The following is a 15826-nucleotide window of genomic DNA, read 5'->3' as shown; positions in this document are numbered from 1 at the left end:
GAGCTCACAGGGCGCGCGCGCGCAAGCGAAAGGGGGGCCTGGGCTCCCCCCCCCTCCCCCGCCGCTTCTTGGATGGGTGCGGGGGGGGGGGAATGCTTGCTACGGCTCCGGCTCCGGCTCCAGATCCGGGCTTCGGCTCGGCTTTTACGGGGTTTTCGCAGCCGGCCGGAGCCAGAGGGCTTGGATGGCCGCCCGGCCCGCGGTCGGTGGCGGCGGGCGGCGTCCTGAGTTAGCTTTTTCTTCCTTTTTTTCCACCTTTTCTCTCGTTTTTTTCTCGCCGCTGCTGCTGCCGCTGTGGGGATTTTACCGGTGGCTGCGGCTCTTCTGTGTGCTCAGGCGTCTGCCCTGGCTCCGCGGCGGCGGCGGCGGCGGCGCCCCCCCGCCCCCTGTGCGCGGGGGGGGCTGAAGAGAGGGTTTTTCGCGGCCGCACTGGCAGGTATTCGGGGCACCGGCGGAGGCTCCAAGGCGGCCGCTGACAGCAGTGCTCGCAGCGCTGGTCCTGGAGGGGCCGGCGGAGGCTCCGCGGAGGGCTCAGGCAATGGCGGCTCTCGCTGCGCTGGCGATGGCGGCGCCTGCGGGTGCGGTAAAGGCAGAGCCGAGCGATTTTCACTCTTCTGTTGTTTTTCTGCTGGTAAAACCTGCGCGCCAAGCTCTGCGGATGGTGGGCGGTCAAATTTTTCAGGAGAGGGAGATCTCTGGTCCACGGATTGCTCCTGCCCGCTGCTAAAGTTCTCTAAGGGTCCGGGCAGAGCTGAAGGACTGCCACACAGGTCGGTTTCACTGTTTTTAGGCTGGCACTGTTCCAGTGCCTTAAAAATCACTCCCCAAGTTGCTGCTAAGCTGCACGCACTGGTATCTCCCGCAGCTAGCCTAGTCCACAGGTGGTCCCCCACTGACCACCAAATCTCAAGGTTAAACACATCATTCACAGTCATAGCAAACTCCTGCGCTTTCACCCAGTGGAACAAAGCGCGTATATCTTCTTCAGGAATACAGAGTCCCATGCTCAGCAAGGCGTCTTGCTATGCAAAGCTGACAAGTTGCTCGTCAGCTGAATCACAGTTCTCCATTATGAAAACTTTTTTTTATCTTGGTGGCTCTGCGAATGCAATTATGCAAACGCTATCGGCTTGGACCCGGGATTTCAAGCTCTGCTTCACCAAGATAGGCCGTTCCAAGCCCGCTCTCTGGCAGGCTCCACTATCCCGTTGGTTAGAAACCAGCTTCCTCTTGGAAAGCCCGGGAGAATTCCACTTTCCCCTCTAGGGGGAAGGGCTGGTGTTTTTCCCGCTCACTGCTTACCCTCAGGGAATTAGCAGATGTCTTCACGTAGGTTGCTTTCTGACCTCGGGGGTCGGCTGCACATCACGTCGGGTTACCAGACCTCGGAGGGTCGGTTCATCATCACGCGGGGTCACCAGATGTCGTTCTAATTGGGAACGGCAGAAAGAACGACACGGACTCTCAGGGGAGTCAGAACAGGAGAGAATCTCTAGTTTATTGCTTCAGTCATGTTATATAGACTAGTTCGTCGAAAGTACAGAAAGGAAACTCTTATTGGTTAGTAAAGTGCTACATTACCATCATTGGTCAGTGGGGTTCACCACCCCCTGACTTTCTCTTGCAAGGAAAACACGGGAACAGACAAACAGCACCTGCAGGCTGTTTTCTGTCTTTGAGGAGTGTTTTGAATCCTCCCATGAAATTCCCAGGCTGGCTTCTCAGGCAGGGCTGGCAGGCCATGGGGCCTGCAGCTTGCTCCAAAGCTAGCCTCCATAGGTCGGGGCCTGCAGGATGGAGTGTTCGCAACTGTCAGTTTGGGTGCGGAGCAGATGGATATCTCGACGGAGCAGAGTCCCTTTCACATGTGGAATAGCTCCTGATTGCACCTACCGGGGTGGAGTGGCCAGTTTGGGTGCAGGGCAGATGGATATCTCGACGGAGCAGAGTCCCTTTCACATGCGAATAGCTCCTGATTGCACCTACGGGGTGGAGTGGCCAGTTTGGGTGCGGAGCCACTCTCATTGTCTGATTTGATGGCTTGTGTCCTGCCTTTTGTTTTGTGTTGGTAAGCGTTGCTGTCGATCGTTGCTGCCCGACTCGGGAAGAAATCTCTGGGTTATTTTACATTTTGTATCTTTACAGTATTACAAATATAACATATAATTCTTTATTCTCTTTCACGAATTTTTATCCAATGTTATATTTATCACACCTCTACTCAGATCTACAGTTTGAATACTTCATCCCCCCATACTCTCTCACTAATTAAAGGAGATATTTCAGTATATTATTGTCCATCACCATGGCCTTACCAAAAGAGCTTTCAGCCCCATTCAGCATCTCCTCATTCTCCTTTCATCTGAGGCTTTATTCCTTCTTTACTGACCGTGGTGTCTATGTTGTCTTTCTATGTGTCAAGACTCATTTTTTCTCCCTGAAGAGAGAATCATGGTCTGCAGGTCTCATCTGTGCACTGAAAGGGTTAAATCTCGCCCAGTGGCTGCAGTGGTCATGATGATGGATTTCAGGCTGTGCTGGGCCCCCTCCCCAGCAGCTGCTGGAGGGGGGAGAGGATGGGACAGCCTGGAGCCACTCCTGGGGCCTGGCGGGTTCTGGCTCGGTGGGGGCCGGGTGCGGGGCGGATCTTAGTGTCAGCAAAATGTTAGCAGCTGTGGCCCTTGCCCAGTCTGGGCCGGGGCCCCCCAGCCTCCTGTCCCCTGCCCAGGAGCCACTGGGGTCCGGCCTGGCCCCCCTCACAGGTCACACAGGCCGTGGGGGAGCGGGGCAAGGCAGAGCTCCATTACCCTTTGAGGCCAGATGGAAAGAGAGAGATTTCCTGGGCTTGCTCTTTTTAAAATGTGGAATTCACAGAGGCGAATCTAGTTTCTAAATGGTTAAAAATGTTGTCAGTTCTCAGAATTAGACAGCTATTGGCCTTTCCGAGGCACAGAGGAAGCTCCCAGCAGCTTCTCTCAGAGAAGTCACTTCTGTGGGTAGTTCCTTACCTCTTCCCGAAATGTCAATCAATGCAAAACCAACACATGTGTACGAGCAGTTGCTTCCTTTTCCACAGTTTGTCATGGTTGGAATTTTTGTCCAGATGCATTAACCAGCATGTGCTAGCCAGATCTCACCTCTGCCTGGCCTGGAATTAACACATTGTTACAAATTCCTCCCCTCTGTGCTTATCTCAAGTTCCTGTCCTTTTGGCAAGTTCTTTCCATGGCCTTGACAGTGTTTGAGATGGGCAACTGTGCCTTTCAAGTCCTTATACCACCTAGAACTACCAATGTAACCCCTAAGTTATATCTCCCAGTGCCACATCTAGATGCTTCTTGAACACCTCCAGGGATGTGGTGACTCTTCCACTTCCCTGGGCCACCTATTCTAATGCCTGACTACCCTAACAGTGAAAATTTTTTTCTGATATCTAATATGAATCTCCCCTGTCTCAGCTTAAGGCCATTTTCTCTGGTCCTCTCACTGCAGGTATGACAGAAGAGACTGGCCCCCACTTCACTACAACCTTCTTTCATGTAATTGTAGAGAGATCAGGTCCCCCTGAGATTCCTATTCTCTAGACTAAAATCCAGCTCCCATAGCCATTCCTCATAAAACATGTTTTCTAGATCCTTCACAAGCCTTGTTGCCCTTCTCTGGACACGGTCCAGCACCTCAATGTCCTTTTTGAAGTGAAGGGTCCAAAACTGAATGCAGTAATCAAGGTGCAGCCTCACCAGTGCCAAGTACAGGGGGACAATCACTGCCCTACTCCTGATGCCTACACTATTTCTGATACAGGCCAAGATGCCATTAGCTTTCTTGGCCACACTGCTGGTTCATATTGAACCAAGTGTCAACCAGCACCCCCAGGTCTCTTTCTGCCAAACAGCTCTCAAGCCACTCCTTCCCCAGCCTGTAGTGCTGCATGGGGTTCCTGTGACCCAAGTGAAGGACCCGGCACTTTGCCTTGTTGAACCTCATGCAGTCATCCTCAGCCCATTGATTGAGTCTATCCAGATGTCTCTGCAGAGCCTTCCTACCCTTGAGCAGATCAGCACTCCCACCCAACTTGGTGTTGTCTGCAAATTTACTGAGGATTCACTTGATCCCCTTGTCCAGATCATCAATAAAGATGTTAAACAGGACCAGCCCCAAAACTTAGTCCTGGGGAACACAGCTAGTGACCGGCCACCAACTGGATTTAGCTCCATATCCCATAACTTTCTGTGCCTGTTCATCCAGCTCTTGTTTTACATATCTAAGAGTCCACCCATGCAAGCCACAAGCAGCCAGTTTTTCTAAGAGGGTGCTGTGGGAGATGGTGTCAGATGCTTTACTGAACTCTAGATAGACTACATCCACAACCTTTCCCTCATCTACTAAGTGGGTCACTTTGTCATAGAAGGTGTCTTGGTTTAATACAATTTAAGGTGGACACTGAAATGAGTTACCTCTTTAGTTTTAATGAATCCCTTTCCACCAATAAAGAGAAACTAATACAAGTAGATATAAGTGAAAAAATAAGTTGTAGACACTAGTTTCAAAGTTGCTGAAATCCCACAGACTCCCTGTGAACAGAGAAACCCAAAATGGCAGTGTCTCCTTCCCCAAGAGGGTGCCTGACACGTGCATAGAGAGACAAAGGGAAAAGACAGCGGCAGCCCTCCCTCCAAGATGGTGTGCTCTTCAAATGACTGTGTGGTCTGTGAGACAAAAGGGAGATGGCAGACTAACCTTGCTTGGTTCACCCTTGTCCCTGGAAGAAAAAAAAACCAGGAAGGTAGAAGCTTATGAAGCAGTTTAGTAGCAGTTGTTAATTGTTGGAGTCTGGAATACAGTGTGTGTGCCCTTGTTTCTGATACTTAGTTATAAGATCTAGAAAAACACTGAATTTCATATAATATGAAATTCATGAGCATGTTTTCATGGTGATACATGAAAACAAATGTGAAAGATAGATGAAAAAAGCTAAAAGTGTAAGTGTGTAGATTGGAAAGTTTTTTTAAATCACTGGGTGAAAAAGTTAGTTTAGAGAACAGGAGACAAGATGGAGGATTTAGGGTGTTGTCCCTTATCCCTTCTTCTTTCTTCTTCATGTTCTTCTCCTAGAGGTTTTTGGGTAATAGTAAGTCATTGGATAGAGAATGCTGCAGTGCATCACAGAGGTGATGGATCATTGGGTCATTAAGAAAAATAATATACGTGTCTATTGTTAATTGGGTAAAAATAGGTATAAAGATAAAAGAACTACATATTTCGGGGCCATTTTGTGCATCAGACACGAAGTGTGCCACAAGGCCTTGTTTGTACCATCAGAAGAAAGAATGTACCAAATTGCAAAGATTAACCTTGTGTAACCAGCCTGGAGAGACCTGTTAAGTTTTGTGATCACCTGTTAATAAACACGAGAAACAAGATTCTAATGAGCTCAGGAGTTTTCTTCGAATCATAAGAACTGAAATAAGTAGGGCTCCCCACGAGGGAGGATCCCAAAAGAATTCAGTCCAAAGGAGGCTGAGAAATCCAAGAATAAAAAGAAAAATACAGAAGAGATGCAGCAGAAGCAGAGAAGCAGAAAAAAGTCTTTTTAGAGAAAAGTTACATTAATTGCTGATCTTTGTGGGGGTCAGTGCTACCGCTTCTTGGTGCCTGTCACCCACTGGACTTTGTCAGTGGTGGCACTGCTGTCTTGGGTACCTGCTTTCATGGGGCGGGGGGGGGGGGGTAGAAAATGGACTGTCAGGTACTCATGAATGGCAGCCCAACCCCAGACTGGCTTAGGCTTCGCACTGCTGACAGGTGTTGCAAATTTTACTCTGTAACAGTTTTTGATCATGAAATGCAGGTTCTTGAGTTGCTATTGTGAGTCCAGAAACCTGCCTGAAACAACCCCCTCCAGAGGCCAGAGAGAAACAGGAAATAAACCACAAAAGGGAGCCTCTGCCTTGAGCAAGAGCTATAAGGCAAGAGAGAGCCAAAATGGCAAGAGAGAGAGGGCTTCCTGCATGCTCCCACTTTTAAAAGTCCTAGGCACCTCCTGCCCCACTGTTGTGTTTCTGGCTGCATTGCAGGGTCATAAAGAGACAGTAACAATTTTGGGCACAGATATGACATATGATATCATTTTGAGTTAGCCAGGCCAGAGATCAGGTTGGTGAAGCAGGACCTTCCTTTTGTAAATCCATGTTGGCCAGGGCCTGATCCACTGATTGTCCTGCATGTGCCCTGAAGTAAGACTGACAGGCCTGTAGTTCCCCGGATCATCCCTCAAATCCTTCTTGTAGATGGGCATTATGTTTACTAGTTTCCAGTTAGCTGGAACTTCTCTGGTTAACCAGGACTGCTGGTATATGATGGAGAGTGGTTTGGCAAGGTCTTTTGCTAGTTTCCTCATTACTCTGGGGTGGATTCCCTCTGGGCCCATAGACCCGTGTGTATCTAATTGGCATAGCAGGTCACTAACCATCTCCTCCTGTATTATGGGGGCTTCACTCAGCTCCCGGTCCCTATCTTCCAGCTCAGGGAGCTGGTTATCCTGAGGACAACTTGTCTTGATATTAAAGACTGAGGCAAAGAAGGCATTAGATACCTCTGCCTTTTCTTCATACCCTGACACTACACTACTCTCTGCATTCAATAAATGGAGACTCTCCTTGACCCTTTTTTGCTGCAAATGTATTTATTAAAACTTTTTGTTGTCTTTAACTGCAGTGGCCAAATCAAGTTCTAGTTGGACTTTTTCCCTTCTCATCTTCTCCCTATATATGTCCCTCGTGACATCCTTATAGTCCTCCCAAGTTATCTGACCCTCCTTCCAGAGATGACAGATTCTTTTTTTTCCCCCCTAAGTTCCAGCCTAAATTTTCTGTTTAACCAGGATTATCTTTCCCCAACAACTTGTATTTTTACAAATGGGGACAGCCTGCTCCTGGATATTTAACAATTGCTTTTTAAAGCACATCTAGCCTTCCTGGACACCTTTACCCTTCAGGACTAACTCCCCAGGTACTCTGTCAATAAATGTCCTAAACAGGCCAAAGACTGACCACCAGAAGTCCAAGGTGGAATTTGACAGACTTGATAGGAACTATCTGTGCTGAATACAATATTGTATGTAAGCCAATGAACTTTTTTAATAACTGACTTTGTTTCATCTATATTATACCTAAGCTTGTCAAATCAGGCTTTCCTATTACTGTTGTCTTTGAAACCCTCTCTGAACTAGTTCCAAAGGTTTGGTATGTTTCCCTCCCAGCTCTTCTTGAACCTTAGGTGCATCAGGAAGAAGATAACTAGTATGAGAGGAAGGATTCTGTTCTTTCATCCATCAATCTGTTGGTCCTTTTCTTAAACTTAGTATCAGTGGAGTGTAATGGGACTGTCTTCTCAGGAGCTTCACCAGTGATGAACCAAAAAAAACCCCACAAAAAACCCCAACCAACCAAAAACCAATTCGTATGCAAGGTAGAGATCTTCAATCTGCAGACTTCAACCTGTTTTCTCAGGCAAATTTTACACAATCAGCAATGAGCAATGTTAATGCATTGGCATTGTCCATTTGTTGTGAGAAAATGGGATTCTATAAATCTAATGGTTGTTTCTTACTGCTCTGACTCTTGTTTGGATAGCTTGGTGTAGCTCTCAAAGCAAATTCTGCAGCTCTTTTCTACCCCTCGACAAAGGTAGTAAGTCCTGTAAATGTTAGGCTGGTATAAAGGTGTTTGTGTCCCTGTGCTAAGTAACTTCTCCAGTTTAAGTGAAAACCTGATCATATTTTTTGTTGCATTTTTCTTGTGCTGGTTTTGCATTGATTGACACTTGGGAAAGAAGTAAGAAACCACCCACGGAAATGAGTTTTCTGAGAGAAGCTGCTAAGAGCTTCCTAAGTGCCTGGAAAAGGCCAATAGATGGCTAGTTCTAAGAACTGACAACATTTTGAACCATTTAGAAACTAGATCCGCCTCTGTGAATTCCACATTTTAAAAACAGCAAGCCTGGGAAAGCTCTTTCTTTGCTTCTGGCCTCAGAAGGTAGCTGAGCTCTGGTGGGGCCAGCCCTGCTCCTTGTCCTGGTTTAGGACAAATTTGGGAGAGAACCTCCGAATGGGGTCCCTCCAGAAAACAAATTCAAGTGGCCCTTCCCCCAACTGGTTCTGAAAAAATATATTCCTTGGAGAAAAGTGGAAAAAAAAGTGTTTATTTAACAGAAATTGAATAATATTAAACAGCAAAACCTCTCGCTGTTTGATGAGATGGGAAATCCATAAAAAGTCCTTTTCATGTGATGTAGCTCGGCTCACTCAGGTTCTTATTAGTCCCTCCGGTACTGGAACGTGTCGAGGCCCAGGCCCTGGTGGGCCACAGGAATGAGCTCCCGGGGTTTGTCTGGGTTTTCAGTCCAGAGTAGGTTTGCATAGATCCAAGAGAAAGGGAAAACAGTCCTGGGAATGTCTCTGCCTCAGCTAAAAACTAACTAAAAGCAAAGGAGACCTCTGTCCTCTGTCTGTGCTGCAGACAACACAGTCTGGAGCAGCATGCAAGGGAGTGAATGCTCTTTCTCAACACAAACTGTGCGCTTCTTCCCCCCCTTCTCTCTCAGAGCCAGTCTTAAAGGTGCAGAACTTAATATGTAACATAAACAAGGCGATTGGGGACACAAGCATCATAAAGTCACCCCAGGATACTCCATCATGGCCTGTGCAGTCTGGGGGGGATGGGTCAGACCCCAGCGGTTCCCAGGCAGGGGATGGAGGCTGTGGGCCCTGACCCAGGCTGGGCCAGGCCACTGCTGCTCACATCTTACCGACACTAAGCCCCCCCTACCAGCCCCCACCAAGCCGGGGCCCACCAGGCCTCGGGACCGGCTCTGGGCCATCCCATCTGCCCCCCTGAGTGCCTTCCGGGTGGAGGGAGGGGCCCAGTGCAGCCTGAAATCCATCATCATGACTGCTGCAGCCTCTGCCCATGACCATCTGTAGGCCTGGCAAGATTTAACCCTTTCAGTGCACAGATGAGACCTGCAGACCATGATTCTCCCCTCGGGTGAGACAAAAGGACAAAGTGAGGACACATACAAGACAACGTGAGGACACAGGTCAGTAAAGAAAGAGTCAAGCCCTAGATGGAAGGTGAATGAGGAGATGCCTTAGTGTTGGGCTGAAAAATTATTTTGATAAGGCCATGGTGATGGACAGTGATACAGTGGAATATCTCCTTTAATTAGTGAGAGAGTATGGGGGGATGAAGTATTCAAACTGTAGATCTGAGTAGAGGCATCCACTGATAAAGCCAAACAGATATTGGAGTACCTGTGATCCCATGAGAAGCTTGAACAGAGCGAGAGAAAGAGATGAGAGTGATGAAGACCCTTTGCCCCCAGGGAGAGAAGAAGAAAACCTCTGTTCCCAGAGATGAAGATGATCACAGAGACAGATCAAGAGAACCTTTGCCTTTGAACAACTCATCCTTAAAATAATACCCCATGAGTTCATGGCCCATGGACACAGCTGTAGGAGGGCTGTGAAAATGGGAGGGATTTTACGATTGCAGATTTTTTTCCCTGGGCAGCTGCTATTCATGGAAATAAAAAGCCACGAGAGAACTGTTTCTTGTGGAGAGGTCTCCATGGCATGGCAAGAGAAAACTCCTCTCCCTACAGGAACTGATGAAAGACTACTATACAGTTGGTAACTGATTTTAAATCCCAGGTTTTGTATGGATGCTAAATATGAGCAAAAGCAGGGAGCACAGTGTCTGTGGAAAAGCAGGCTGCATAATTTTCTCAGTCTCGCCTGAGAAAGTGGCCTGGGAAATCATAAGGAGGAATTAAAACAATCCTCAGAGATAGAAGACAGCATTGCAGGTGTTGTTTGTCAGTTTCTTGTTTTCTTGCAAGAGAAGGTTGAGGGGTAGTGTACCCCACTGACCAATGATGGTAATGTGTTAGTTCACTAACCAGTAAGAGTTTTACCTTTCTGTACTTTCGTGTATTGGTCTATAAAAGAATATCTGAGGTAATAAACCTTAGGCTCTCCTGATCAACTCACAAGAGTGTCTGTGTCGTGCTTCTCATCATTCCCAATAGTACGACAGTTTTGTCTCTACATTGTCAGTTGGGAAAGGAAAGAAGTTGGGCAGGGGGAGGAAAAAGATTCTGGAGGTTTTATTCTGATGCTTCTTATTCTTGTATTCCTGTTAAGAAAGTATCTTTTTACCTTTTAAGGTTTGAGTCTGTTTTGCCCTTCTCCTAATCCATATCTCACAGCAAGAAATGAGTGAGTGCACTGGTGATTTTTGGCCAGCGCTGAAGTCCACCACATTATTTGGGGCATTGGCTAGGAACTCAAACTGGCGAATCTAAACCACTACACTTGTTTAGTCTTTCAGTGAAAATGTGAGTAAAAATAAATTTCAAGGTCATATCTATAGGGAAGACTTTGCATAACAATTCTAGAATTTTAAAACTTTCATCTCTGTCATGGGGTGACTTTACCTTTAAGATAGCTTTGGGAGCTAAGGAAGTTGAAGCTGCTGGTGGCTGATGTGAGTCTTTCCTCCTGACCAATTATCAGTCATTTCTAAGAATTGACAGCAGTTTTGACCATTGAAAAGTGAGATCAACTTGTGAACGCCCCGTTAAGATGAAAAGCCAGAGTTCTCTTGCTCTTTTTTTTTTCTTTCCGGCTTCTGAAAAGGTAACAAGTCTATGTCTTGGCCTCCTCCCCCCCCCTCCAGGCTGGACAAGGCTGCAGAGGGCAGAGGCGGGGCGGGGGGGGGAAGAGAAACGGAGCTGGCCAGCCTGGTTTAGTTTGTAGTTTTTGCTGCTGGACTGAAACCTGACACCATGAACACTTGCAGCATTTCCAAGACTTTAATTCTTTTACTACCTAGATAAAACATACAAATTACTCCTTTTTCCCAGAGAGACAGAGAGAGAGAGACAATCAACATGAAGAAGACATCATAAAACCATCAAAGACAGAAAAGAAAAGAGTTAAGTTTTAGATGGGGAAGAGAGAATAAGGAGATGCTTTATAAGCTGAAATATTTTTCTGTTAAAGCTATGGAGATGGGCAATAGTGTCCTGAAAAATCTCCTTTAATTCATGACAGAGTATATTGGGAGGAATGGAGTGTTCAAAGTGTGGATTTTGAGCAAAAGGTGGAGTAACTGTGATACAGTGAGGTGCTGGAACAGAGTGAGGCAAAGATTTGAGGCCGCTTGAGGCAATGAGAAAACTGTTTCCAGGGAAGCTCACAGAGACAGATGAAGAGAACTTTTGCCTTTGAATAACTCATCCTTAAAAATGACATCCCTAGACTCATTGACCCATACAATCCTCAGAGTGATATGAAGTGGGAGGAGTGAACTGATGACAGGATTTCCGGGCAGCTGGCATCAGAGAAATAGAAAACTATAACAGAAATAGTTTTCTTGTGAAAAACTCCATAGATTAGCAGAAGAAGACTTCTGTTTCTCTACAAATGCTGATGAAAAGACTAGCAGGAATTGAGACTGTTTTAAACACCAAAGTTCCAAAGTTTTTTGTCTCTATGTTGTCATGTGAACAAGGGAATGGTGGGTAGTGGGGGATAAAAGGGTTTTCTGGAGGTTTATTCTGGTGTTCTTATTCTTGTAGTTTTGTTAATAAACTTTCTTTATTCCTTTTAAGTTTTTAGCCTGTTTTGCTCTTGTTCTAATCCATATCTCACAGCAGGAAATAAGTAATTTTTCTAGTAATTTTTCAGTTACTGCCTTAAAACCACGACATTTATTTGGTGCATTGGCCAGGAAAATGAAATTGACAAATCTAAACCACTACAATCTCCTACTTTAAAACAGATAAATAGGGTAGTGTCATGGTTTACTGAAATTATTTTTTGTTTCAGTCACAGATTCAGTGCTACAAATGCCTCAGAAAATGTAGGGGTAGACAGATTAAATGGAAAAAATTCTTGTGATTATAAGATGCAGGAAGAAAACCAAATGGAGATGATTGCCTTGAATGTGGATTTGGCAAACTTGTTAGTGGCTATAGATTTCCAACTTTCTGCGATGAATAGATGTCTGCTCTCTGTCAGGCTATTGCTTGCATATGAATGAACATATTGTGGTCTTTCATGGAAGTGCTGTGCATGAAGTATGCTTTTTAGGGTTGTGAGGAATTTCATTCTGATTTAGTTGTGTATGTGTGTGAATATTAAGAGGCCTTGTTTACTCTGTGGGTGATGTAATGGGGGGACTGTCTTGCATCTCAGGCAATGGATCTTTTATGTGAGCAGGAGAGTGGAGAGACCACTTTATTTCCTCAGATGTTTCTTCCAGTGAACAGTAAAAGCTATTTTGAGCTGACTTTATTGATCATATGGGTTGATGTACTGCAGGCTCTTGTGTGTTTGATTGTGGATTATTTGAGTTGAGTACAGTCATAGTGTAGATAAACCCGTAAAACATTTATATTAATCATAACTCGAAGCAAACATACATCCTGGAAGATAGCATGTCATGTAAGCTGGTGTATATTAGAACAGTTTTGCTCTAACTGTTCACTTTTTCTGTACCTCCTGGCCTGCCTTCCCTCCATGGTGTCCTGAGCTTCATTGTAACCTATGACTCTGTTGCAGTCACTTCAGGATATGGTTTGTCTTTCTGTAGGTTATGAAATATGCTGTCAGCTTTGATAGTTTGAATATTTATAGAGAGAAGAGGTTAGCAATATAAAATATTTTTCCTATTCATTATTTTTTGTAAGGATCTGTGAAATTTTACTTTTGCATGTGCTATCTTAAGACTTGTGCAGCAAATGTGTGGCATGCCATTCTTACACCAGTGATGCACCCCACAATTTTGGGAATGTGTAATCTGTTACAGTGTCAGCTTTGGAGCACTGCTTTGTATAAAGGATCCATTGCTCAAAGGTAATGAGCTGAATGTGTCAATATGCAGCAGGCTTTGTGTCTGCTGATTATTCTTCTGATTTGATGTGATGGTCTCTTACAAGCAGCAGTGGTGAATATTTAAGGACACAGTAGTGTTGGAATGCTCCCTGGCATCTCACAGGCTCCTTATGTGTCTTCAGGGCAACTATTTCAATCACTATGCAGCTTCTAGCTGTCTACCATCCTAGAGACATCTTAGGAACATGAAAAAGAGGCTGTATGCTCTGCTGATATAGTGATGCTCAGGATCCCTCTTTTCCCACTTTCTAGAGATATGTGGTGCTGCCTTTGTCTGAGATAGATGTAACTTGCTCAGGAGAGTTGGCTCTTTTGAAGAGCTGGATCTAAATCAGAGAATGGGCCTTCTCGTCTGACACTCTGCTGCTCTCTACTAGACAAATGTTCCCTACTACAAGATTTTACTTGTGTCCATAATCAGTAAAATGTCAAAGACCATACTTTATGTAACAATTTTATTTGTGATAAATGCAGGCTGCTGTCCACAATTATAGTCTTATTCCTCATTTGTAGTGCTCATGTAGCTCTACAGTGAATAGAAGTGATCTAGATGAAAAGTAACTCTCAAAAGTTACATTTTCTGCCATGTATGTTCTGTGGTCAGATAGCCAGTTGATAGATTTAGGTTGCCGCTCAATTGCATTAACATTTCAGCCTCCCTGGAATGACACTAAAAATTAGGTATTTGGGACAGGCAAGGAGGGGACAAGAACCATTAATTCCCTTCATCAGTAGCCCACACATATTTATGTCTTCTTGTTTCATAACACTAATGAATTTTCCCTGTGTAGGGAGGAGAAATAAAAATACCTACTTTTCTTCCCTTAAGCACTCAATCCAAACTTGTGACTGTATCAGCTAAGTTTAGTAGTTTAAATTGCAACACCTATATTTAAAACCAGGAGTTTGGTGAACTTGGATTCTTTCTGTTGCAACTTTTCAGAGGCTATTCATTTTAAAGGGACTGTAGCAGACAGTCAAACTTAAGGTTCTGTAATTAGGAAGTAGAGATGTAAGTTTCTTATGAATCAAATTCTCATAATTTCTGAGGTGCGAAGTCTAGTTGTATGTCACTTATATAAAAAATAAACTGTCCATTTTTAGTGGTCACAGAATGTCTTGGTTTAAGGCAAATTTGTGAAGAAAGCTCTGAATGGGGTCCCTCCAGAAAGCAAATTCAAGTGGCCCATCTCCCAACTGGTTCAGGAAAAGATTTCCTTGGAGAAAATGTGGAAAAACCTGTTTATTTAACAAGAAAAATATCTACAAGTATAAAAAAATATTGAGTAATATTAAACAATAAAATCTCTCACTGTTTGAAGAGATGGCAAATTCAGAAAGTCCTTGTCATGGAGTGTATCTTGGCTCTCTTAGTCTCGTATCAGTCCCTTCGGCAGTGGAAAGTGCTGAGGCCCAGGCCCCGGTGGGACACAGGCATAAGCTCCCAGTGTTTTTCTGGGGTTTTGGTTCAGAGCAGGTTTGAACAGTTCCAAGAAAAAAGGAAAAAAAAACAGTCCAGGGAACTTCTCTGCCTTAGCTAGCTAAAAACTAAAAAGCAAAGGAGAACTCTCTTCCACTGTCTGTCTGTGTTGCAGACAACAACAGTCTGGAGAGGGATGCAGGGGAGTGAGTGCAGTTTTTGAAAACAAGCTTCATTCTTCTTCTTTCCCCCCCCTTCGCTCTTGGAACCAGTCTTAAAGGTGCAGAACTTAACATCCAGCATAAACAGAACAGACGATTGGGGATACAAGCATCATAAAGTCACCCCAGGACACAGAGCAAGTCTGTGATAGAGCTGAGCTGGATTTATGCTTCTGAGTCTGCTTTCTGTTTACAAACCCATGCTGTTTTCTTGCTTTGTTTACATCTGATGATGCTTTTAGTTTGTGCCTATGATTGAAGGCTCCTTTTTCTTTACTGTTGTGATCTTGTCCTTGAAGCAGTTTGGTAAAAAATTAGTTGTCTCTCTTTTCCTCCTCCTTGATTTAGCAATTAAAGGTTTGTTATCCTGTAGTTGAATCCTAAAATACTATACTGTAAAACTGTGTTAAACATTCTGTGTTTTGTATACTGTGGAAAAGATTATTTAGTTCTTTAATCAAGGAGAGTTCTGAAAACAGAGAACTATTAGCTACAATGTGGTTTTCTTTAAAGTCTGAATTTTCCTCTTTTAGGGAAAGCAGCAAATTAGTATGTGCATGGAGAATGAGATTAATGTGGTGGTACCTGAAAGTTCAATTGTGATGTTCAGTTTCAGATATACATTACATTTATTTGAAGTCTTAGGGAAGCTTATGTTAAAAAAGAAACAAAAAACCCCCAGAAATTACCCTTTAAAACTGAATTTTTTTAAGAGCTAGGCTGAAGAAGTTTTGCCTGTTTTAAGTAACGTTACAACTGTATGACTACTTAAAAGCAGAGAACTTGTTCAACTTTTAAAAACATTTATCATTTACCTTGAATCACTTGTTCCATTTTGATAGCCTCCTTCATATAGAAAATATAGCATGCAATGTCAGTCTAAATGCAAGTCTAACAATGCTCTATCTTCTATGTGAAAGGAAGTATTCTGTATGTTTTTCCATGTTTGACACCACAGTGTTTTGAATAACCATGTTCCATATTCATATCAATTTTTTGTTTTTGTTTTCAATTTATTATGCACAGCACTTGTTCTGAAATTTGGGGACTGAGTACACCAAACACGATAGATCAGTGGGATACAACAGGCCTTTACAGCTTCTCTGAACAAACCAGGTGAATATTCTGCCCTCTTGCATCATAGAAATCTTGTGGGAGGGATTGGCTTTGAAGGGTCTGTAATGGGATACTTTAGCTGTAAAATAGACTAAAATGCCTCCTAGG

At 44.3% G+C, this 15826-nt stretch overlaps 2 protein-coding genes across 3 annotated transcripts in view; one reads left to right on the top strand and one right to left on the bottom strand.

Moving 5' to 3' along the window:
• Nucleotides 1-15826, bottom strand: part of LOC131592506 (skin secretory protein xP2-like) — a 120779-nt gene that overhangs the window by 38767 nt on the left and 66186 nt on the right. The gene's annotated exons all lie outside the window — the stretch shown is intronic.
• The window catches only part of LOC131592502 (mothers against decapentaplegic homolog 2-like), a 102157-nt gene that overhangs the window by 59842 nt on the left and 26489 nt on the right, over nucleotides 1-15826 (top strand). For both annotated transcript variants that reach the window (XM_058864052.1, XM_058864053.1), the window contains one exon: nucleotides 15629-15718. In XM_058864052.1, the coding sequence (XP_058720035.1) occupies nucleotides 15629-15718 (90 nt within the window). The remainder of the gene's footprint in view (nucleotides 1-15628; nucleotides 15719-15826) is intronic.

This window comes from Poecile atricapillus, chromosome W (assembly GCF_030490865.1).
Source record: "Poecile atricapillus isolate bPoeAtr1 chromosome W, bPoeAtr1.hap1, whole genome shotgun sequence".
Classification (NCBI taxonomy): Eukaryota; Metazoa; Chordata; class Aves; order Passeriformes; family Paridae; genus Poecile; species Poecile atricapillus.
Note: the sequence above shows the minus strand (reverse complement) of the source record. Positions and strands in the feature narration are given on the sequence as shown.